The sequence below is a fragment of the Sycon ciliatum genome, chromosome 8 (genome assembly GCF_964019385.1).
Source record: "Sycon ciliatum chromosome 8, ocSycCili1.1, whole genome shotgun sequence".
Lineage (NCBI taxonomy): Eukaryota > Metazoa > Porifera > Calcarea > Leucosolenida > Sycettidae > Sycon > Sycon ciliatum.
This window is the reverse complement of record NC_088650.1, coordinates 888,829-912,138: the sequence shown is the minus strand read 5'-3', so window position 1 is coordinate 912,138 and position 23,310 is coordinate 888,829. Positions and strand designations below refer to the sequence as shown.

The 23,310-nt window shown below is 47.2% G+C and overlaps 1 protein-coding gene and 1 long non-coding RNA gene across 5 annotated transcripts in view; one reads left to right on the top strand and one right to left on the bottom strand.

Moving 5' to 3' along the window:
• Positions 1–23,310, top strand: part of LOC135822888 (uncharacterized) — a 23,691-nt gene extending 381 nt beyond the window's left edge. Inside the window, exons 2-7 of one of the 4 annotated variants that reach the window (XM_065335723.1) lie at positions 12,186–12,219; positions 15,175–17,915; positions 18,324–18,892; positions 19,126–19,193; positions 21,300–21,631; positions 22,538–23,310. In XM_065335723.1, coding sequence (XP_065191795.1) covers positions 12,186–12,219; positions 15,175–17,915; positions 18,324–18,892; positions 19,126–19,193; positions 21,300–21,628 — 3,741 coding nt within the window. In that variant the 3' untranslated portion in view covers positions 21,629–21,631; positions 22,538–23,310. Of the gene's footprint in view, positions 1–12,185; positions 12,220–15,174; positions 17,916–18,320; positions 18,893–19,125; positions 19,194–21,299; positions 21,632–22,537 lie in introns of all 4 variants that reach the window. The other 3 variants (XM_065335722.1, XM_065335724.1, XM_065335725.1) reach the window with 3 other exon arrangements.
• LOC135823057 (uncharacterized) lies at positions 7,520–9,599 on the bottom strand. The gene is made up of 2 exons (XR_010554602.1): positions 9,257–9,599; positions 7,520–8,616 (listed from the first exon to the last, which is right to left on the bottom strand). It is a non-coding gene; the product is annotated as an uncharacterized LOC135823057 (long non-coding RNA).

Here is a 23,310-nt window from a genome sequence, read left to right as displayed (position 1 = left end):
AAAGGAAAGAAAACAGTAGGTATTAATTTTATGAAGGGGGGGGGGGTATGAAATGGGTAATATCATAGTTGATGAGAGAAGTATGATATCCAATATTCTTGTTCTATAGACGGGCATTTTTTCTTGAGAGTCATGCATGGGCAAGGCAGAATTTGGACTAGGATAGAGGACAAGAACATAATTGATGAGCATTTGTTCAGGCAGAGTCTGTGAAGAAGACATAGTAGGCACAACATCGCAGAGCTAGTTGAGGAGGGAGATAAGATCATGGCCAGACAGCAATGCTTGAAACGTGTGGCGTGCGTCGCAAGCGCGAATATCAGCAGGGAGAGAGTTCCATGTGGTACTGCCAACAAAGGCGATAGAGCTACGGCCTGAGGGACCAGGTAGGAACGGCACTCTGAGCAGCTGGCTGACCTGACCACGCATGTATGCAGTGACTAGGTGTCACGTGAGTCACGTGAGGTGCACCTACCACCACCATGTCCTACATTTGTACAGCTGTCCATGAGATCAAGAGTACATAAACACGAGAGTGTGTAACTCCGCTTGGTCTGGCCATGGCGGAATGTTTCGTTTTGTTGACTTTTCTGGAGATGATGAGTCCTACCGTACGAGGCATGTACTACGAGTCTGTGGGCGCGTGAGCTTGTACAGTTTTCATCAGGGGTCGTCGCAAAAGTTTTTTGTCGTCTCTGAAACGAGAGCATCATTCGTTTGGGGGGGGGGGGGGGGGAGGTGTAGGTTGTGTGAGCCAAAATCACAACTCGACCGACACTGTACATTGTACTTGTACATGCATGCGATTATCGTCGTCCAGCATAGCAAGCTGCGTTCGTTTCAGAGTGGGGGAGGGGTCTGAGTACGAAATAAAGATATTGCCTCCATGGTCATAGCCAGCCTGAGATTGAACGGGGGGGGGGGGGGGGGGGGGGCTGGGTGAACTATTAGGGACCATTAGCAAGCCGTGAAATGTCAACGGGAACGAGTTCATCGTAACGCACGTGAAACACGGCGCGGTTGAGGATTAGCTTCTCGCGTTCACAACCCGTCTACGCTAGTCGGCTGCTTTCCAGTTTCAAACAGTTTTCTGGTATTTTTACTGGCAATTATTTTTGCGAACTTTTCCTTGAGAACAATTCTCAGCCTGACTGACTTTTACCCGAATGAAAGTGAAAGAAACCCCATGACAGCCACATCTCCGATGGATGGGTGCAGCAAAGGGTTGTGTTCACGAGGTCCATGCCAAAACATAAATGAACGAGCAAGCTGAAGTTTGTCTTGAACAAGCATAACTTTTGGCACTGTGGTTACCCTCGATCCTGTTCTTTGTCATGTTATTAACGGTTATGCCAAAATCAATGGTCCTACTGGTTGTTTGGTACGTTTCGCCATCGTATTTATTCCAACAAGAATGGGTGAGACATTTTTCGAAATTTGAAGAAAATCGCAAAGACCAAACGAGGCGCGATTTACGGTGCTATTCTCCGTATCATGGTTGAATTCGCACGTACTTGACTAAAACCCACTTGTTGCGGTCCTGACGAGTAGACCCCTCCGAACTTGTCAAACACAAGTATGTTTTGCGTGCTCAGGACGGGACTCTAACCCAGCTCCCCCTTCGCGTTGCAGTTTCACGGGTTGCTAATGGTCCCTATCACATGGCATTGGTGGGTTTACGGGGGGGGGGGGGCACGCTCCCACCCCCCTCAAAAAATTTCGACCTGGGTTTGAAAAAACACCAGGCTGCTACATGCACCATGTGCACAGGCGGTAGACTCGACGCGGTGGGAAGCAGCGTCCAAAACTGGTTGCACGGACCGTCGGTGTGTGAGCGGCATTGATTGCACTGTGAAAGAAATGATCGAATCTGTACGAGCTCTATACTTTTGTACAGATTCCAGGACACGCTCGATGCGTCTTGAGAAAGGCGTGCAGTGATGTGCTGAACGCAGCTCTGCCCAAGTGGGACAAAAACAAAGCTTGTGATCGTCAAGCGCCTCTTTTCGCAACGTTGTACAACGATGTTTTGAGGATGATCCCCTCCAGATTCGAATCGCGAATTGGTTGACTTGAAGACTTTTCTGCGAAGTCTCAGCGACATCCATGGACCAAAGGAGACAAGCTCTGGCCAACAGAGCCTTGATGAATTTTGGAAAGCGTTCTTGCAACGGCGCAATTCCTGTTCCAACAGGAAACAGTGGGAGTGATCAAGTGGTTGCCAGTCCAGTTCGGAGCGGGCTGACATTCCGCCCGACGCGGAGGTGCCAGTACAGGATGGTCATCATACATACTAGTCAGACTGTCGGAATCGTTGTTTTCTGTGTTCGAGCATTGGTGCCACCCCTCCTGCGCAATGTCTACTTGTTACTGAAGCCGCGGTGGTTTCGGACTTCGTTGGAGCTCTCTTCCGCACCAAGCAAATTCATCGCGCTCCGCACTCTTCCGCCCCAGAGCGCATATCGTTATTCTGCAGTTCGTGCCGTCCCATATCATTCGCGTGGCTATTAATCAAGACTGCAAGCTCGGGTATAAGAATCCTGGTATCTCTCCTGGATACGAAATGCTGAAGTTGACGATGGCAAGAACAAAGTGTTCTCAAATTCCTAAAATGCGCTACTTATGGCGCATGTTGCTACGAAGGTAGCAGGTCTGAAAACATCAACAAAATTAGCGAAGCCATTGCCAGGGAAAGAAGTTGCGGAACTACTTACCCTATCCCGCTGGATGGTCGTTACAGTGCACTTGAAAAATGCTAGCTTGCCTTCATCGCCTGCCACCTGGAGGCATGGATCGCTTGAAAACGAAGTTTCTTTACCTGAATTTGAACGCGCATCTTGTTCAGCACATTGTTGAGTGCTGAAGGGCCTGCCCCAAACTCTGATGAAGACGTCGACCTTACCTGCAAGTGCAGCGAAGCGGGAGGCCACAAACTAAAGCTTGATCCGTCGACAATTCTCTGCCTCAATTTCTAGCTGATTTCTTTGCCCTTCGAGTAGACAAAATAAATTCGAAAAATCGTTCTGGGAAGCGGCAATTTTAAGTAAGAATATATGTTCACTTGAAACCCATGATATGATTATGAAAATATGAGAGTTCATTCTTGTAAGTAGTATATTCTTTTACACGACCACGCTATAACCGATACGCACTGTAGTAACTGAGCATGAGATACTTTAATCTGTATAGTGTAGGTCTGGAAGAAATACCTGGCATGTAATCATTTTGTAATGTTGGATAGCTAGGTGCGTGACATACATCATTACAGTCATGTGCACCATGTCATCTCCCCCGGCCGTGACCCCCCTTAGCCAAATCCTGGACACGCCACTGCATGGTTGTGGATATATGGTGGGGGATGAATGCAGCAATTGACCTAAACTATATCCTATTCTGTGCACCAAGCTCTAAATTTGGTGCCAGCTGGGTTTGTAGGGTACCACTGCATTTGATCAACCAGATGCCAAGTGCATTTGATAATTGGGACGATTTGCAAGCCGCGAAACGGCAAGACGAATGAGGAAACTGTGTTAGAATCCCATCCTGTCCACGCGAAGCACACTGGTGTTTGATGAGTTCGGAGGGGTCTACTCGTCATGACCACAACGAGTGTTTTTTTATTTTATTATTCCAGTGCGTGCGATTTCAACAAGGATACGGAGAATGCACAGTAAACTGCACCTCTTTTTGTGACTTTTCTCAAATTTCCAAATGTTTCATGCACTCCTGTTGGAATAAAGTATGATGGTGAATATACGGTGTACGAAGGCAAGGCACTTTCTCACTAGACAAGTGACGTTTGCTAATACTTGGTCCGCAAGTCACAATTGGCGCTTATCTTCGCACTTGATTTTTCGGTGTTCTGGCTGTGTCATACCGCATGGAACCACCGATTCACCATCCGAACATAACCATAGACCATTGCATCCGACAACATGGCAGCACAAACCACCACAAAAGTTGTGATCGGTTCGTTTGAATTTTTTGACTGGAGCTGCCACCGACGAACACTTCCGTCACCGCAATAAAAAGGCTGCAACCTCCGCTCCAGTCCGTAAAACAGGTCAGGATGTTCACACTTCAAAGCGATGGCGAATATAGTTTCTGCCTGCTTCCAGCTGTCTGGTGGCAAGGATGGTTTTTCGCGGGGAGGTATAGAAAAGCTGAAAAAGCGCATCGCTAGCTTGAATTTGAGTACTCGCACTGTACAGCGTCTAGTGAAGAGTTATCACCAGCAAATCACCGACGAAGAAACTACAGATCATATCGACATCTCCAGAATGCGAGACTAATCCGGCGGACACACTCTGAAGCTCACAGACGACCTGGAAAAGGAGCTGATCAAAATAGACACCAACTCCTGAAGGAAACTCTCGTGCAAACGACTTGCAGGGATCTCGCAGAAAAGAGCTACGCCTGCTTCAGAGTCAGTGCGACACTGGTGCAAGACGTTAGGTGCAGTACGCACAGGTGCTACATCAAGCAGAAGCTATCACTGCAGTACAAGCACCAGCAGCTTGCGTGGGTGCTGATCAGTAAGTACGACAAGCGCAAGAGGCGATATGAAAAACTGACAGTGATGTGGTGTTGCCTTTTTGCCTCAAACAAAGGCATTATTGAGACGAACGGGGATAACACTTACAGCCACCACACGGGTACTCTCACTTAGCTTCTGAGCGGCAAGTAGACAGGCACGACAGGTGACTGGCTTTGAGCGTGAAGTGGAACAAGCTATGAAACGTTCAGCATATGTCTGGATTGAATGTTTTGAGCTCATCCTCCAGCGACGATAGTGGCGAGGAGGACGTGTAACTTGCTGGTATTTTCGGCTGAGTTGCTTTCTGACATGTAAAGTATCATATACATAGCGTTTTCTGATCGTGGCATGCTTCGAATATTTGTATTTTCGTTTTGCGACAAGAGTGAAGATAAGTGCCAATTTTAACTTGGCGGTTCAAGTAGGCCATTCACACGACGTGCAAACTCAAATTTATCGTACCGTTTCCAAAGATATTTACTCGCATACGATAAACTTGGACACATGCTTGTGTAGCGGGCCGCAGTCTCTCTCGGAGGCAAATGCACACGGGTCTCAGTGAACACACTGTTGTTAACTTGATTATTACTAAATACTGGATCGAAGGTTGAACTCTGACTCTAAACTGACAATGAAATTAACTGGCTACTTAATTAAAAAACTGGCAACTAAATTAACTGACTGGCAACTAAATTAACTGACTGGCAATGAAATTAACTGGCAACTAAATTAATCGTGAGCAGCAGCTTTTATGCACAAGCAAACTCCGTACACTAATGTACGGGGATACGCTAATGTACGGAGATATAGTAACGTACGGGAATATGCTGACATACGGGGATACAGTAACGTACGGGAATATGCTATACGCTAAACACTATACGCTGTACGCTGTGCAGTCACCAGCGTGCCAACGCTACACCTCCCTCTCAAATACAATCACGTCCTCGTGATTCGAATACTAGGTGATTGCCGGACACCAACAACTGGCTGCTATTTAGAAGAAACGGGCGGCATGCATGGTCGCGTCGGAATATACTCGACGATAGGAGATAGGCAGAATGGATGTCTTGCATAATAATAATACAGGTATGTAGTCGTGAACATTATAGTTGATCGCGAATTGCTGGGAGAGCGTCAACCGGAATATGACAAATAATATCGGAAATAATAACGTTTGGAATAGACAGAAAAATGAACTGATAAACAAATCATAAAGTAGAAGCACACCAGGTTCACACGATCTCACGGGGTCAAAAGGGGAAAGAACTGTCCTCCAAATAGGACCTGCAGCACGCTTGCTGCACAACACTGGCACAACCTGCCAGGAACATCGTAGTTCAAAAACCGAACTGAATACACTATAAGGGGCATTGTCACACACATTGTCCCAGGTTAGCTGGGTAAACCGTGGCTCACCATGATCAGACGCCTACCAAACTAAACTGGATTCACACAATCGCATAAAGGAAGACTGAAGAGAATAGGAAGACTGAAGGAAGACAGGAAAGAAAATGCCATATCGGGAATGAGCGTTAGTAACCACGGCGGCGGCTGGAGCTACGGCGGAGGGCGAGCCAGGTTTTATCTTCATCTTGGCTGAGCCGGTCACTCAGAGCGGCTAGCTCGGCGTCACACAGATCACCCCCTCCTCGTCTTGAATCGTGGTCTTCACATTGTCGGCGCGACGTAAAGAGTGACGGTCTAGCCAGGAAGAGTGTTGACGAAATTCTGCATTCCACCACGGAGACGAAGTACCAAGTGAATGGTGGACTCCTGCTGAACGTTGTAGTCACTCAGGGTTCGGCCGTCTGCCAACTGCGTGCCGGCGAAAATCAAACGCTGCTGGTCTTGGGGAATACCCTCCTTGTCTTGGTCAGCAGCCTGCCTGTCGTCGTCCTCATCAGCTTCGCCATCACCACCGAAAGTATACATGTAGGTAGCGGGTCGCTTGGAATCGCCATCGGAGTCTCCAGTGTGTGCTGTGCGGACAGAAGGGTGATCCACGCTAGCACCGTGACTGTGCTGCAGGCTAATAAGCAGGACCAGGCCCAGGAAGGCAAGAAAAATGATTCTCATCTTGATTCGTCGCACGGAGCTGCAGCGGGTTGAGCCATGGGGGTCTGAGAAACCTGTAAAGTAACAAAGTTAGGTATAGAAGGAAACAAAATGAATTTACCGCTGCCACCAATTATGTAGCACCATTGCTACCAATGTAAAACAGGTGGGGTCGAATCTGACAAAGTTGACTTTAACCACCGCTGCCACCAATTATGTAGCGGGCCGCAGTCTCTCTCGGAGGCAAATGCACACGGGTCTCAGTGAACACACTGTTGTTAACATTATTATTACTAAAGACTGGATCGAAGGTTGAACTCTAACTCTAAACTGACAATGAAATTAACTGGCTACTTAATTAACTGACTGGCAACTAAATTAACTGACTGGCAATGAAATTAACTGGCAACTAAATTAATCGTGAGCAGCGGCTTTTATGCACAAGCAAACTCCGTACACTAATGTACGGGGATACGCTAATGTACGGAGATATAGTAACGTACGGGAATATGCTACTGTTAGTCCTGCGGCCCAAATCTGAAAGACGTTGTTTTGCAAGTCCCGTTTCAGTCTCAAGCAGACAACCTGAGCTTTGCATGGGTGGAAAGACCATGTTCTAGGGATGTCGAAACGGCTTGTTGTCATGTCCAGAACTAGGGCATAAGCTGGGGAGAACCAATTTTAGGTTTCGTTACGGAAGTCGTTATTTTACGTTATTTTACGACTCCTTGATCGAAATTGGCAACATGTCATACGATATTTTATTGAAAATTAGTGCAGTCGATGTGAATTTGTTCTTGTGTTTGGATGATTTGTAGATAATGGTTGCCCTTTGCCGAGCGTTCATTTCCTATTGATGGTGATTAGAGATGGCACAGATTGATTTGTTGTAAAATTTGACCAAAACACCCCCAAACATGGATCTTTCGTATGAGAGGATTTCATTTATTGGGACACTATCTCGACAACACCAGCGGAAGAGAGCTAGCACGAGCGAAGCAAAGGACACCGGAAAACGGCAGAGTGATAGCGATCATAAGCTGATCTTAGCAAACGAGCGATATGGAAGATGTTGTAAATAATAGCGCAGTAGTGTATTTGTCATTTGCTGCAGAGTGGAAAAGTACAATTCAAATTCAAATCAATTCAAAAACTTCAATAGTGCGGTCCACCAGCCTTAGCTTTCAGACTCACTGTCCGATTCACAGTCGGACTTACAGTCCAATCCACTGTCGAAACTGCCTTCACCCTCATCATGGCATTGTGTGCATGCGCGCGCGCGCGCGCACACACACACACGCGTACACACACCGCACAACACATGGCATTGTGCGCGCGCGCTCGCACACACACATACACAAACCCCACACGCACGCACACACACCGCACAACACATGGCATTGTGTGTGCGCGTCCGCGCGCGCGCACACACTCACACACCACATAGCACGCTAGAGATCAGCAAGAACCTGCTGCGGCCGTGGTTGAGATGGCGCTGTAGAAGACACCGCAGCCGCCACGGGTTACCTCGCACCCGAGGTTGTAGTCAAAGCCGTACTAGCCGACACATCTGTACTGGAGGCTGATGTAGTACCCAAAGATGAAACTGATCCACTGGTGTTCACCTGACGCGGCGGAGTAGCGGATCCTTTGAAGCCGAAATGAGTGGGCAACACGACATAGGCGGGGACAAGCCCAGCGGATATCGCAGCGGGCCTATCGTAACTCCTGGAAGTGAGCCTATCGCAATTCCTGGCAGTGGGCCCGTCGTAACTCCTGGCATTGGGCCCGTTCTCTTGCCGGCCACTGGGGTGCGGAGTGAACGTGGATGCGGGCAGGAAATCTGCGGCGACCGGCTGGACTGGGATGGTTGGGGTCGGGCCAGGTGCGTTACTAGTATGACTGTTCGGCAATGACTGGGTATTACCGGCCATCGGACCGTTTCCAGACGACACAGACAAGTGGTTGCTCCGTGAAGAGTGCGCCTGTATACCCATGCCACTTACCATACATGTCAATTGCTGAAGGAAACACACAGTTCAAACACAAAACGTAAATGAAACACGCCAATGAAATTCGATCCTTAAACAAGTCAAGTTCGCATGTCCGCGTTATCACGGGCTATACAATTGTGTTTAGAAAACAACCAGTTTATAATTCTGTCTCTTCTTGCATAAAGTCAGCCTAGAATACTGACGTCAGCTTTGGACATTACTCTGACTCGGACCACAAGTCCTGATTTATTCTGACCTACATGTGTATCGTGTGAAGTAGCGCGAGAGCCAAGCTGGTCATAATAATACGTGTAACAGCCACGAACGTAATTCAACCAAAGAAGACTACCACATTACATGAGCATGAACACTTGCATTCCATTTAATACATTCCTATGTTGTAGATGTCAGGCACTGTAGTGTTCACGTCTACATACACTTTGTGGCATTCCTTGGCCACCCAGACATTCATGATAGTAGCGCATCGTGAAATGAACTTAGCGGCTTGTAGTTGCTGTGCATGAGTCTGGACTCATGATCTGGTGTGTACATGCGATCATGTGATCTTGTAGTTGAGCGTATGTGTTATTTGGATTCCCTTGGTCATGACCAAACAATAAAACATGATCAAATTATTTCTACACATTCAACAATGCCAAGAACTCACCTGGTCCCCAAGTAGCTCATTATCTTCTTTTTCAGCATGAAAGTTGGATACTAAGGCGGAGTGTGATGGTCGGCCAAGCTGGTGCTGTTTGCAGTTATTGTACTTATCCGTGAGAAGCTTCATGGGCAAGGCCCTTGCAGACTTCAACTCGGACTGTATATACAGCACCAGGCTGTCAAATGTTTCGTAGGCCGACGGCTGGTCACTCCCTTTGCCACTTCGTTGCCGGTGCATAGTGGCCAGGTGGGTGAAGGCACTGTAGCATGCTCCGACGTTGATAGTGGATTTCCGCTGCAACGCAATCTGGGCCATTCTGGAGCGAAAGCCAAAATTCTTGCGTTGTTCTCCAACTCTGCTAAATGCACAAGTCTGCAGATGTGGATTCAATCATTGTACATCTCTCCTTGTTCTACGCTTTGCTGGTACATGGTGTCCCATCATCACATACATGTATCTCCTCCAATTCAGAATGGCTTGAAAAGTCATGGCCACGTCCAAGTGGCAGCCGACCCAGCAACGTTTTGTTAGTGTATGTACTGTAGCACTTGCGGTGGTACCATCCGCGGACGCTCTCCTCGGTGCAGTGGCTCTCGCACAAGAAGGTATAGCTCGTCCTGCCTGCATTTAGCAGCTTCAAACAAAGTTTCCCAACTCTGCAAAGTAAATCGGGTTTGCTTTTCCTGCGATGCATTGAACGCAATGGCACAAGCAAAATTCCCGCGATACAACGCCATTCCCAGGACGAGGCCTAAGAAGCTCCACGGCCTCTTCCTCCATCATGTCAAAAGGTGTCTACCATGCTGTGAGCGGTGGGCAGGAGGCACTCAAACAGCGCGAAACGCAACTACTATGCAACTACCAAACGAAAAATGCAATTCTACATTTCAAAGAGTATCCTGTCGGTGTCGTCGTCATCTTCAAAAATTTGAAAAAGGCGCTCCTTTCCGTGAACTGTGCACCCCCAGATGGTGCGCAGTATCGCCGACGAGAGCGGAGAAATTGGCTTCTCCTGAGCTTCTGCCCTAACTCTGAAGATGACAACAAGCGGAATCCAGGTCAGGTATACATACTTTAGGCCGTAGTGAAGAACCCAGGTTGTCTGCTTGAGACTGAAACGGAATTTTTTTTTGAAGTTTGGGCCGCTGGACTATGTATTTCCTCGATTAATAGACCCGGTCTTTTGTTTTTTGGGCATGGTCCATTATTTGAGCACGGTCCACTATATTTTCATCGGCACATCGCTGGAAATGACGTGTTAAAAATCCACCATTTCCAGCGATGTGCCGATGAAAATATAGTGGACCGTGCTCAAATAATGAAAGAAAGCACTAGCCACTACAAATATAATTGTAGTTGCGCAACCTAAAATCGCGTCCTTTTTTGATCCACCACGTGCTTTCTTAGTGCGCATGCGCAAAGTGATGAACTCAAATAAGAGACCGGGTCTCTTATTCGGGCATGGTCTACTAATTTTCCGTGAGGCCTCTAGGAGGGCCTACTATTTGAGCATGGTCTATTATTCGAGGAAATACGGTATACGCTAAACACTATACGCTGTACGCTGTGAAGTCACCAGCGTGCCAACGCTACACTTGCAACTGATTTTTGAACTTGGCCGGGGCCCTTGTGTTCACGATTATACTTTGCACACGAGCAAAAGTGCCGGTGTTGAAAGTGCGCGCTGCAAATATAGTGTGTGGGATATTTTTCAAACAGGAATTTCAAAATTTAAAATTTCCCCTCATTTTCAGAAGGTAACTATGGATACATTGACATGTGCAAAGTTTGCCCAGCACCGTGTGGACTGGATCGCGGTTTGCAAGTCATATCTTGGTCACACGCGTACATGTGTTTGCATGTCGTGTGAATGGCCTATAAGTGCTTTGTTGAAAAGGCTATCTTAGCGGCTGCAGGCATGGACTGGACGTGGATGTGACCTGCGCCTCACGGTCTCTCACGTGATTAGTCATGTGGTATGTGTCATTACACACACACACACACACACACGTACACACACGCACGTACACGCACACACACGCACACACACACACACACGTACGTCCACACACGCACGTACACATACGCACACACAGTGACACACACACACACACACACACCTTTGGACCTTTTGACGCTCATCGCCGGAGGCGATGATAGCGATGCTACAGCAGAAGCCACAGCAGTTTGTGCTGGGATTGCACCATTCAACAGCTTGCAATGCTGAAGAATTCACCGCCACTATTCAGCCTGGTCTACACCACACAGCTATGAAGTTGCTTTTTTGGCCAGTGAATCCCTACTTTTTGGCCTTTTTTCCCCGCACACACATCACACCACGTACATCCGGCATGCACTGGCTGTTTGTAACCACCCAGGAGAATGAAAGAAAAGTCAGGAGGAGTCTGAGAAAGAGAAGAAAAGCGCATGTGACCATAATCGTCGGGAATCGAACCCGCAGGCAATCGATTGGAAATCGCTGCACATACCACTGCACCATATGGGCCGCACATACCACTGCACCATATGGGCCACACATACGCACCCACACACTCACACACACACGCACACACACACACACACACACACACACACACACACACACACACACACACACACACTATGTATTATGTACAAACATACACACATAATGCACACATACACGCACGAGTGCTGGTTGGTGAGCGAGCGGACCTGAAATAGAAGTCTGTGAACCCTGCTTATGCCAATCGTCTACTGCGCCTAGCATGGCATGGGGAATAAAAGTAAACTGATCGACTCATTTCTGGTGTTCTGTGTGCTTGTGCTGTGCTTGTGCTTGTGCTGTGCTTGTGCTGTGCTTGTGCTTGTGCTTGTGCTTGTGCTTGTGCTGTGCTTGTGCTTGTGCTTGTGCTTGTGCTTGTGCTGTGCTTGTGCTTGTGCTTGTGCTCAGATGCAACTAAAGGAGAAAGAGGAGCTTCGAACTGGTGGGTGCCAAACTGTCTGCTAGATGTTAGAATTTCTTTGCTCAGTCGTCCCTTTCTAATCTGGCACCTTTTGCAACGTCATTTTCTGCTGGATAAACAAGGGTGTTGGATTATCAAATCCTGCCCTCCAACCCGGCCCACCTCCTAACTTACATGTTTGTGTCGTACATGTACGTCAAAACGCAGGGATTTTCTGTGTCAATCCAAGTACTTTGTGGAATGCATGTCTATAACATACACTTGGGAATATCCTATGCACTGGCATAGAATATTCCCAAGTGTATAGAGAGGCTCTGCACAACGAAAATTCGAACGAAGTTTCGCGACAGGCCTTGCGAAAATGTGTACGAATTTTCGCACGAACTTTGTGTTCTGCACATTTTCGTAGTTTGCACGCGCCAAGTGCACGTACGCCATGACCCAATCTCACGAAATTTCCTACGAAAGTTCATGTCGCGTTCCCTGCAAGTTTCGCGTCCAAAGTTGCGAAAGTTCGTGTGAAGTTTCTCACTTCGTGACGTAGAGCGAAAGTTCGTACACATTTTCGTTTTGCAGAACCTCTCATATGTTACATGTGTTGTGTATGTTACAATGCTCCCTGACAGTATGCGATGTACAACTGCTGGATTAGAAAATCGAATTATGTACAGTTTGAGTGATTTGTTGCAGAAAATCGCTGCTGGAGGCGGAATTCAAGTGCCGGATTAAAGCGTAGAAAATGGACTTAAAAAATTCGTTTTGCCAGAAAGTGTGCTGGTTTGCAAGGGTGCTGGATAAACAAGTGCCGGATTAGAGAGGGACGACTGTAGTAATAATTTTTGGTTGTGACAGTCTTCAGGTACATATACTAGGTAACTTGAAGCTGAGGATAAGATGGTTTAGTGAGTTGTGAGAGACACTCTGAGTATATGGTCTAGGTGACAGGGCAATCCGCTGTGTTTAGTCACTGTATTACCAGTCAGCTGTACCTGATTGGAAAGCAGTGTTTAATACATCACTGCATTACCAGTATGGCCGACTATCTTATCTGCTAGTGCATGGTATTGATGGAGTTAAACAACAGCATGGCCAACTTGACTGGGTAGTTCATGGTGTTGGATGAATTCTTCACTGAGACAAGCCCATGAGAATTCTTGCTCTATTATGCTTGTGACTAGATATGAGAGGACAACAAAGAGAGGGAGACAGAGGGGAAGAGAGACAGACAGACAGACAGACAGACAGACAGACAGACAGACAGACAGACAGACAGACAGACAGACAGACAGACAGAAGGGGGTGGGGGTGGGGTAAAGGGCGACAGTAGAAGGGAGATCAGTAAGGGTGCATTCATCATACTACAGCAAAACAGAAAAGTTTTACTGACGGTTTTAGCTTGTGACAAGTCTCATGTTGCATTCACATACGTCAGTAACTGATCTCCAGAAACCAGAGAGTAGCACAAACACGACTCCTAGAGCTGATAATTATTAATAAATTTTATTATTCAAAGGATCAGTCGGGGAAGTGAACTGCCTGAAAAGAGAAAAAAACGCCAGACCCACCAGGACCTGGTGGGTCTGGCGTTTTTTTTCTCTTTTCAGGCAGTTCACTTCCCCGACTGATCCTTTGAATTTGAAGTTCTTCCAATCCTTTCCAAATTTTATTATGATAATTATTATGATGGAAACTACTACAGCCAGGCATTTGTCTACACGTGCATCTGTTTCTGGCGCACTTTTCACGATGTGTGTCCCCATTTGTCTATTCATAATAAATGATTTTGGATACAATGATCGGAATGTGTGCCTTTCCTCCGGAGCGTAACCATTTTGGTGGCGACAGTAGACACCCTTAGCAAAAAACTTTGTTGTAACGGTATTACCGTAAGGGGAAAATACCGTGATTTGGGTTAGACCTTTAGCAAGATGCACGCTATTTTTAGTACGCTGTTGCCACGAGAAAAGCTTTTATTTCGCGCGGTTCAACCATCTATGTCACCATATACGTGATACAAGGTGAAATGCGTATAGACTATGCAATATTAGGCCAAAAAAACGTACCGTTTGTCACAACAATAAATCAGCCCCCATAACATTTTTACGCGGCAGCTTCAACGCTATTTGGGTGATCAAGGTATGAGTACCGTAAAAGACAGCATTACCGTCACCTCCCGCCAGCCCTCGTCTTTTCCTTTTGAATTCTATTTTTCTGCCACCAGGGCATACTTTTTTACTTTTCCGACGCCTTCAGCGTGGATCCGCTTGAGCGGAGCCACATTCGCTCGTACACCCTCATAAGATGGTTCTAAATTTCGGAGGTGAAAATAACGGTAGGCATTCTCGAGCACTACCGGCTACAGGCGTCTCAAGTCAAGGTTGACAAAAGCTCAGAGGTGAAGGACACTTGAAGCTCAAATTACAATGTTGAGTAGTTGAAACTTGAAAGTCAGCGGCGCAGTGCAGGAAGTAGTGTTTTTACTACTCACTGGTGTAGTGTTTTGTACACGTCGTCGTGGCACTGGTGCTGTTCTTACTGGTATATTTCCCACAGTAAAAGGTTTCTGAGCCCCCCAAAAAGGGGTCGGGGAAAATTCTACTGCTATTACTGCCGGGAACATCACGTGAGCGCGAGTTTCGAAAACTGTCATGACGACTTTCCCTATACTGCTGCTCTATCCCGTGATATGAATGCGGCCTAAGGGGGAGGGGGAGGGGGCTCTTAACAGCTTTTGGTCGTTAGGTTCTTTTGTGATTGGAAAATTTGTTGTGCTTGATGCATGCTGCCATTTTCATTCACAACATAATTATAACAGTGAGTGTTGCTGCTGTGGCTGCTGCTGCTGCTGTTGCTGCTGTTACTGCTGCTGCTGCCGCTGCTGCTGCTGCTACTGCTGCTGTTACTGCTGCTGGTGTGGCTACTGGTGTGGTTGCTGATGTGACTGCCGCTGCATTATTGTTGTTTATTGCGATGCAGCTGCCGTGGCTGAGGACATCATTGGTGGCAAGGACGAGGCCAGCGTGGTACGCGTGCGTATGTACCTTGTCGGCAAGTACGCCACAGGAAAGTCCAGCTTTGTCCGGTCACTGCTCGGTGAAGAGTTCATTGAAAACGCGGACAGCACCGACTCCATTTCCATCCATCGATCCAGACTCAGAATGCATCTCTCCTCTTCAACCGCCACAGGCACACACGCAGCGGCACAAGTTCTTGTGGACGACAGTCAACATAGTTTCTTTGCCAATCTTCTCACAGCTCGTATCCGATCATCTCTAGATCTGGTCAAGAAAATCAAGGAGGCTCCAGAGATACCACAACCATCTGCATGGTTCAAGCTCAAGAAACTCGCCACGTCCCTACTTCCAAGTACTGCTTCGTCTACTTTCCCTACTGCCTCCGCTACCGGCACCGGAGCATCTGCTGCATACTCTATCAACAATGAGTTTGCCAATGTTCCCCACGCTGATGAACTGATCAAAGTAGCACCAGATGTTATCTCTCAAGTTCGCTCGTCTGTCGGCAATGTGGATAACAGTTCAAATGAAGTGGAAGCAGCATATGCGTTTGTTGAGCTGTGGGACATGGGTGGACAGATGCCGATGTTGGTACAACAAAGCATCTCGTTTTCAGTTTGTGACAGCGTGTACATTGTGACTCTTGACATGAGGTGTGACCTGGATGAGGAGGTAACGGAAGACGTCTACCGCTTTGATGGTCAGGAAGTTGTAACTTGCACACCGTTGCCAGGAATGACGCAGGCTGACTACCTTCACATGTGTCTGTCACTGATTGCTTTGCAGCATAGGGCAGACACACACACTGACCAGCAGCAACAGCAGCAGCAGCAGCAGCAACCAGACACAGAGACGGGTAAGAACAGTAGCAGCAATGGCAGCCACCATCATGATGAGAGTAGCACAGCCGTCATGGTTGTTGTTACACATGTGGATCTTGTCGACGACAACCAGATGGAGAAGAAGAAGAAGCTGTTCTTCAATGCCGTGTCCAAGCTGGCTGAAAGGGCCGGACCCAAAGTCAAGATCTGTGGACCCTTCTTTGTTGACAATCACCGTCTTCAAGATCGAGTATCGCGCCACAGCCAGCTCGCAGAAGCACAGCAAGAGCTCTCTAGAATTGTGTCTGCCTTTCCCGTCCAAGCAATTCCCTTGATGCAAGTGAAGATAGAAGAAGCTATTTCTCTCCACCAGAAGCAAATGCTGCGCTCTGCAAAGGCAGGGTGCAGTGATAAGCAGCAGCAGAGTTTTGTCAGCATGGTCTACCCCCAGTTTGTAGACTTTTGTCGGCATGTTAGCGGCAAAGATCTCTCGCGGACACAAGTGTCGGATCTACTGCATGACCTTCAGCAACATGGAACAGTATTCTGCTGTGACTGCCCGCATCCAGACACTTTAAGTGTCATCTTCCTGGAACCTCAGCAGCTGCTACTCAGCTTTGTACGCTTGATGACCTTCCCTCTAAAGGAGACAGCTTTTCCAAGCACCTCGGCAACATTAGTCAAAGATGTGAAACACTTTCGCTGCACGGGAATTGCCAGCGCTAGCCTAATAGAGAGAGTTTGGTATCCACTAAGCCATGTTGTTCAGCTAGCCCTCTGCAAATCCATGTGTTACTTCAATCTGGCAGCAGAGCTTGAGCCCACCAGCAGCACAGCCACCAGCAGCACAGCCACCAGCAGCACAGCCACCAGCAGCACAGCCACCAGCAGCACAGCCACCAGCAGCACAGCCACCAGCAGCACAGCCACCAGCAGCACAGCCACCAGCAGCACAGCCACCAGCAGTACAGCCACCAGCAGTACAGCCACCAGCAGTACAGCCACCAGCAGCACAGCCACCAGCAGCACAGCCACCAGCAGCACAGCCACCAACAGTACAGCCACCAGCAGCACAGCCACCAGCAGTTCAGCCACCAGCAGTACAGCCACCAGCAGTACAGCCACCAGCAGTACAGATACCAGCACTGGAGCGTGTGGCAGTGGAGTCGGCAGCATTAGCAGCAGCAGCAAGAACAGGAGCAGACAAGGCAGATCTCTGGTTGTCACGCCAGGCCTACCCGACCTCTTCATCCCGTTCTGTTGCAACCAGGAAGCATTACGGTTGGTTTTGGAGGATGATGTTCCCTTTAAGCTACCGTTTAACCACCTCAGTTTCCCTGGGATGCTGTTTCCTCCACCACTGTTCGGTCGCTTAGTCACCTACGTTATTCATCGTATGAAGAAAGAGTCAGCCAGTCTTCAGTTCACATCCAGTGCGGCATCACTGAATTTGGAGGTTGGTTGTAGTCAAGTATGCCTTTGCTGGACACCAACAGGTGTTCGCTTAGAATGCGCTGCTGATACACCATCCATCCTTGCTGATGTGGCTTGGCATATGAAGAGTGCAATTGTTGGCTTCACACAAGTTCTCAGCAGCCAAGGATACCAGCAGTTTGCAGTTGTTGCTGAGTCTTTCGCCTGCACTTCCACATCATGCCAGGATCGCCTGAAGGAGTGCAGCAGCCCTGCAGAAGTGCTGGTGCACTCGTCCTGGGTGTTGCTGACCAGCTTGCACAAGAAGCATTTCTTGACAGCGTACGAGTCGGATAGCAACACCGCTCTGACCTTCAAGGCTACGTGTGCTACCTGCAAGGAGAGGGTCATTGTCCCGAGGTCCTTCTGGCCCTGGCTGCGCAAGGATGTGCCATTTGTCCAAGCTGAGGTGAGTTGTGAACATTTCTTCCACTGTCTTGTATGGTTTCATCATACACTTGAAATGTCAAGATGGTAAAATAGATACTTTTGCTTCTATATATCCACACCATCATGTGACAGGGATCATGTGACTGTGACCATGTGACAGTGATCATGTGACTGTGATCATGTGACTGATGAAGTGACAGTGTGTCTTTTGTAGTTTTCATTATCTTTCCGGGAGGAGTATCTTCTTTACAGTAATACTCGATAGAATTCTACTTCATCAAAAGGCTAGCATAGGATTGCAATGCACTAGAAACACAGGGGAGTTATTATTATACGGTATACGTCTGTGGAATGGGCCTGACTGAACTTTTCTCTTGTCTGTGTTTCTTGCCTGCATATCTTTGGATTTCTAAAACGATTTCAGCAGCCACTAGCAGCACCAGCGGCACCAGCAGTGCCAGCAATAGCAGTGCAAGCAACAGCAGTGCCACCAGCAGTGCAAGCAACAGCAGTGCAAGCAACAGCAGTACAAGCAACAGCAGTGCAAGCAACAGCAGTGCAACCAACAGCAGTGCAACCAACAGCAGTGCAAGCAACAGCAGTGCAAGCAACAGCAGTGCCAGCAACAGCAGTGCAAGCAACAGTGCAAGAAACAGCAGTACGCGCAACAGCAGTACCCGCAACAGCAGTACAATCAACAGCAGTGCAAGCAACAGCAGTGCAAGAAACAGCAGTGCCAATGGCAGCAGTGCAAGAAACAGCAGTGCCAGCAACAGCAGTGCCAGCAACGGCACAGGCAACTGCAGTGCCACCAGCAGTACAAGCAACAGCAGCAGTATCATCATCAGCAGTAGCAGCTGCATTACCTCTGTCACCATCATCATCAGCAGCAGCAGCAGCAGCAGCTGTGTTAGCTCCCTCATCGTCATCATCATCATCAGCAGCAGCAGCATTAGCACCCGCAGAGGCAGTTTCATGCCAACGGTCAACATCACCGTAAGCACATAGACTTGCTGTAATTGAAATCATGTGTACATGGTACAGGTATTGCTTCACACCTGATCTCAATTCTACCTTTCATATGCTAATAGCAATGTTACTCAAAGTCCATACCACTATTTTTGTAATGTTACTTGCAGTAATGCTATGATAACGAGGTGCTCTCTTGCTTGTGTGTGTGTGTGTGTGTGTGTCTGTGTGTCTGTGTGTGTCTGTAATATCTGCTTTAGGGAGAAGCTTGCACCAGAAGATGGTTTAGCCAAGGTACTCCAACCGGAGCTGAACACTAACCAGCCATGTAAGTCACTTCAACACTACAGAATAATATTGATTTCTACAGATATCATATTATGCATAGTGGTATAATATTATGCATAGTGGTATAACCCTTTGTGGACGGACTGTACGAGTTTCGATCTAATAAGATCGAAAGTCTGCAGGCGGTAAAATCTTCGTAACTCCATCGTTTCTTGAGCAAATTCCACAATCGAAGGGTCTACGTGGTAGCGGAAACTCCAAGCTGTCCAATGCAACAATCGCCGAAGAGTTACGATGTCGGACGCCAGAGATATCGCACGCCGTATTCTTACCTCGGCAAAATCAAATTTTTGATCGATCATTTCGCCATTTTGGGGGAAAACCCCTTTTCGTGTGCTCTTTGAGCGACTAAGCACATGATAATGACGTAGCCGGCTGAAGTTTGAATCGTCTCAAACAGATTTGAGCGTTCTGCGATGAAGGAGAGTGGAATGGCGTTGATGGGACGAATTTGCTTGCATATCAGGCTTGGAGACGACTTTGCTGTGTTACCGCGCCTGATTTGTGGCGGCTGGATAATGGAGATTGGTACCCTGGCGTTGCTCTCGTCAAGAGCTTTCCAATGAGCCCTTGATTGTGAAAATCAAGTGAAGGACACCAAAGTTATGACATGGTAAAGTTGAAAATTGTACTGACATTTTGTAATTCTGGTGCGTACTGTGCTAGTAATCCGTCCATAAAGGGATAATATTATGCATAGTGGTATAATATTATGCATAGTGGTATAATATTATGTATAGTGGTATAATATCATGAAAATCGTGAACTATAACTGATGTCACCTTTCGCGTGAATTTAAGTTAGTCTGAGTTTTTCACAACTACAGGATTGCCACCACCCGCTATGACTAAGGCGCAGATGCAGCTCATAAAGCGGTGGAATTTGAATAGATCAGAACTAACAAAAAGAGGGAAACCTCATTTGCTGCATCAATGTTTCCCTTGTACCAAGCCACGAGTTGCCAATTTACTACTCGTATAGGACACAGCTGGAAAATCCATACGCTTCCAAGCAGGACTTAAACATGGTCGTGTGTATGAACCTACTTGGTCCGGCTCATCGCAATTGTCGCTTATCTCCCACGCACCTTTTGACAGGTAAAACCCAGTCCAATCACGATATCTAACTTGCTTTTGCTTGGGAGGTTGTGATGGCAAGATCAAAGGAGGCACCAAAGAAAAATGATCGCGACTAGCGCTTTGAATCGTGATGTGTTCAACTTTTTTGAGAAGTGGGAATCTGGCCATTCACTGTCTGTGTTGCCAAAAGCCAAGCGCAGCGAGCCGAAGACCGGAACTGTGGTAGGGGCAACTGACATCCTGGAGAGCGTGACAGGCATGCGTGCACGGCAGAGGAGTATGAGCCGCATGAGCGTCATGCTGAAGAAGAAAGGTGTTTTCGGTGCGATGCGCCCGGCGGACGGTTGTTGTTCCTTGCTTGGTGGACCTAGCAGCAGCATTACAAGAGTCGTGGTCAGCGTATCCAGCGGAGCATATGACGGCTGTCTGGAGAGGCCTGTAGTATGCCTCGAAGGTTTTTTTGAAACACACTGCGGCGACACACAGGTCACACTGCCCACGGTTCCTTCCTTCAAGCACTGAAGTGACAGCCACAACTGTTCCTTTCCCGTTGCTGCCATACAACAGCCTGAGAAAGCAAGAGATACTCCAGTCTACGCCAGCAGCTAGACATCAGCAAATGTCAGCTCATGTAACGCGCGGCAGCTCGAGTGATGCAGAGTTGAATGAACTCTGGACCTGTAAGAGTGTGAGTGCAAGAACGCGCTCCTTCGCGGATTTATTTAGTGCATTTTGATTCCTTTCTTCGACTCGCTTCACCTGATTCCGTTGCTGAAATGTTTTTCTTGTGGCGGAGAGTATTCTTGTATCATGCTTCCTCACTATGCCTACTGGAAATTTCACAGAGCGGTGAAAAAAGCTCCTGTTCTTAGTGGCGATAGATAAGCGACAATTGCGATGAGCCGGACCAAGTAGAAACTTACTGTGTTAACCTAATGTGAACGGCAAGTCATAAATCAATTTTTGTATGTTTGTTCATATTTTTATCCCATGTAATTCTTGATTAGATGAGGATGAGAAGTTGTACGGCGACCCATTCCAACAGCGTGACTTTCTAACCGATATTTCGCCTTGGTTGGGCAAGTTACCAGCGGGAACATTTCGTTTGATGGCGCAAGAGGCCGGGTTCTTCTCCGATCTGCAGCAGATAGAAGACTTGAATAAGATTGAGGAACGACATGGAACGCGCACTCACAACGAAAAGTTGGTCAACATTGTAAGCAGCGAGGAACAGGCTGGCTACATCAAGCTGGTGAAGCTCATTAAACGCTGGGGTAACTATCCCGACAAGGTCAACAAGATGAACCAGCTTCTGCCACGGCGGGTTCGTGTGTAAACGGTAGGTTGCATTCATTTCTTGCACTACCTGAATTCCGAATAAGTCATTGCATCGTACATCTGGTTTGTTTGGCTGCGATGCCGTGTTTCTCATCAGATATTGTCCCAGCTGTGATAGAAAGTATGCTGTTGAGGTATCCGTTATGCATGAATCAAATTGGAGAAAAGTCAAAGTTCCTGGCGACTGGAAATTTGGAGCGCAGGTACTACTATTATACAGTCGTCCCTCTCTAATCCGGCACCTTTTGCAACGGCATTTTCTGCTGGATAAACAAGGGTGCTGGATTATCAAATCCTGCCCTCCAACCCGGCCCACATGTTAACATACATGTTAATGTCGTACGTCAAAACGTAGGGATTTTCTGTGTCAATCCAAGTACTTTGTGGAATGCATGTCTTTAACATACATTTACCGGGAATATCCTATGCACTGGCATAGGATATTCCCAAGTGTATGCTACATGTGTTGTGTATGTTACAATGCTCCTTGACAGTATGCGATGTACAACTGCTGGATTAGAAAATCGAATTATGTACAGTTTGAGTGATTTGTTGCTGGAGGCGGAATTCAAGTGCCGGATTAAAGCGTAGAAAATGAGCTGAAAAAATCCGTTTGCCAGAAAGTGTGCTGGTTTGCAAGGGTGCTGGATAACCAAGTGCCGGATTAGAGAGGGACGACTGTACCATATTTTATGGAGTGCTAGCCGCATCTTAAAACGCCTGAATTTTTTAAATTTGTGTGCATGAGTGTGGATTCAGGGTGTGTGTGTGTGTGTGTGTGTGTGTGTGTGTGTGTGTGTGTGTTTGTGTGGTATGTGTACATGTGCATGTGCATGCGTCCAATCCATTCTAGCTCTGGTGTATACTATATGTGTTCGTCTCTGTATCTCTGTTTGCTCAATCACAGATTGAGGTGTCAAGCACTTCACGCAGCACGCACTGGTACTGTTCCCTCTCTCTGTCTCCTCTCTCTCTCTCTCTCTCTCTCTCTCTCTCTCTCTCTCTCTCTCTCTCTCTCTCTCTCTCTCTCTCTCTCTCTCTCTCTCTCTCTCTCTCTCTCTCTCTCTCTCTCTCTCTCTCCCTCCCTCCCTCCCTCCCTCTCTCTCTCTCTCTCTCTCTCTCTCTCTCTCTCTCTCTCTCTCTCTCTCTCTCTCTCTCTCTCTCTCTCTCTCTCTCTCTCTCCGTGGTGTGTTCTCTATCTTACTGACTGGCTATGTTATCCATCAAATCCATTCCTCCATTCTTCCTTGGTCAAATTTGCCAATTTTTAGCTACATTATGTTATTCTTGATCGCTACCCCACTAAATATACGTAAATGAAATAGTCTAGTATGTTAGACAGTAGAGACAGCTAATTGTAGAGGACCACACCAGGTTACTTTGCCCGTTGCAGAATTACTACTTATAGTCATGCAGATACATGAAATATTTCTTTTGAATTTTATGAATACATATATTGGAATATTTTCACTAGGCCGGAGTCCTCAACCTCATTTGGCCGAGGATGTTTGAATATTTTTAGAGATATATTTCAAGTTACTCTTTATTTCTACATTCCAGTCACTTATAGATATACAAACTCATTCCAGCAGCTGATGTAATACTCTAGGTTACTCTACCCTGTATGAGCCCATGATGAGAAGGGAACGAAAACGTTTGGTTCAGAAAATCTTCCATTTA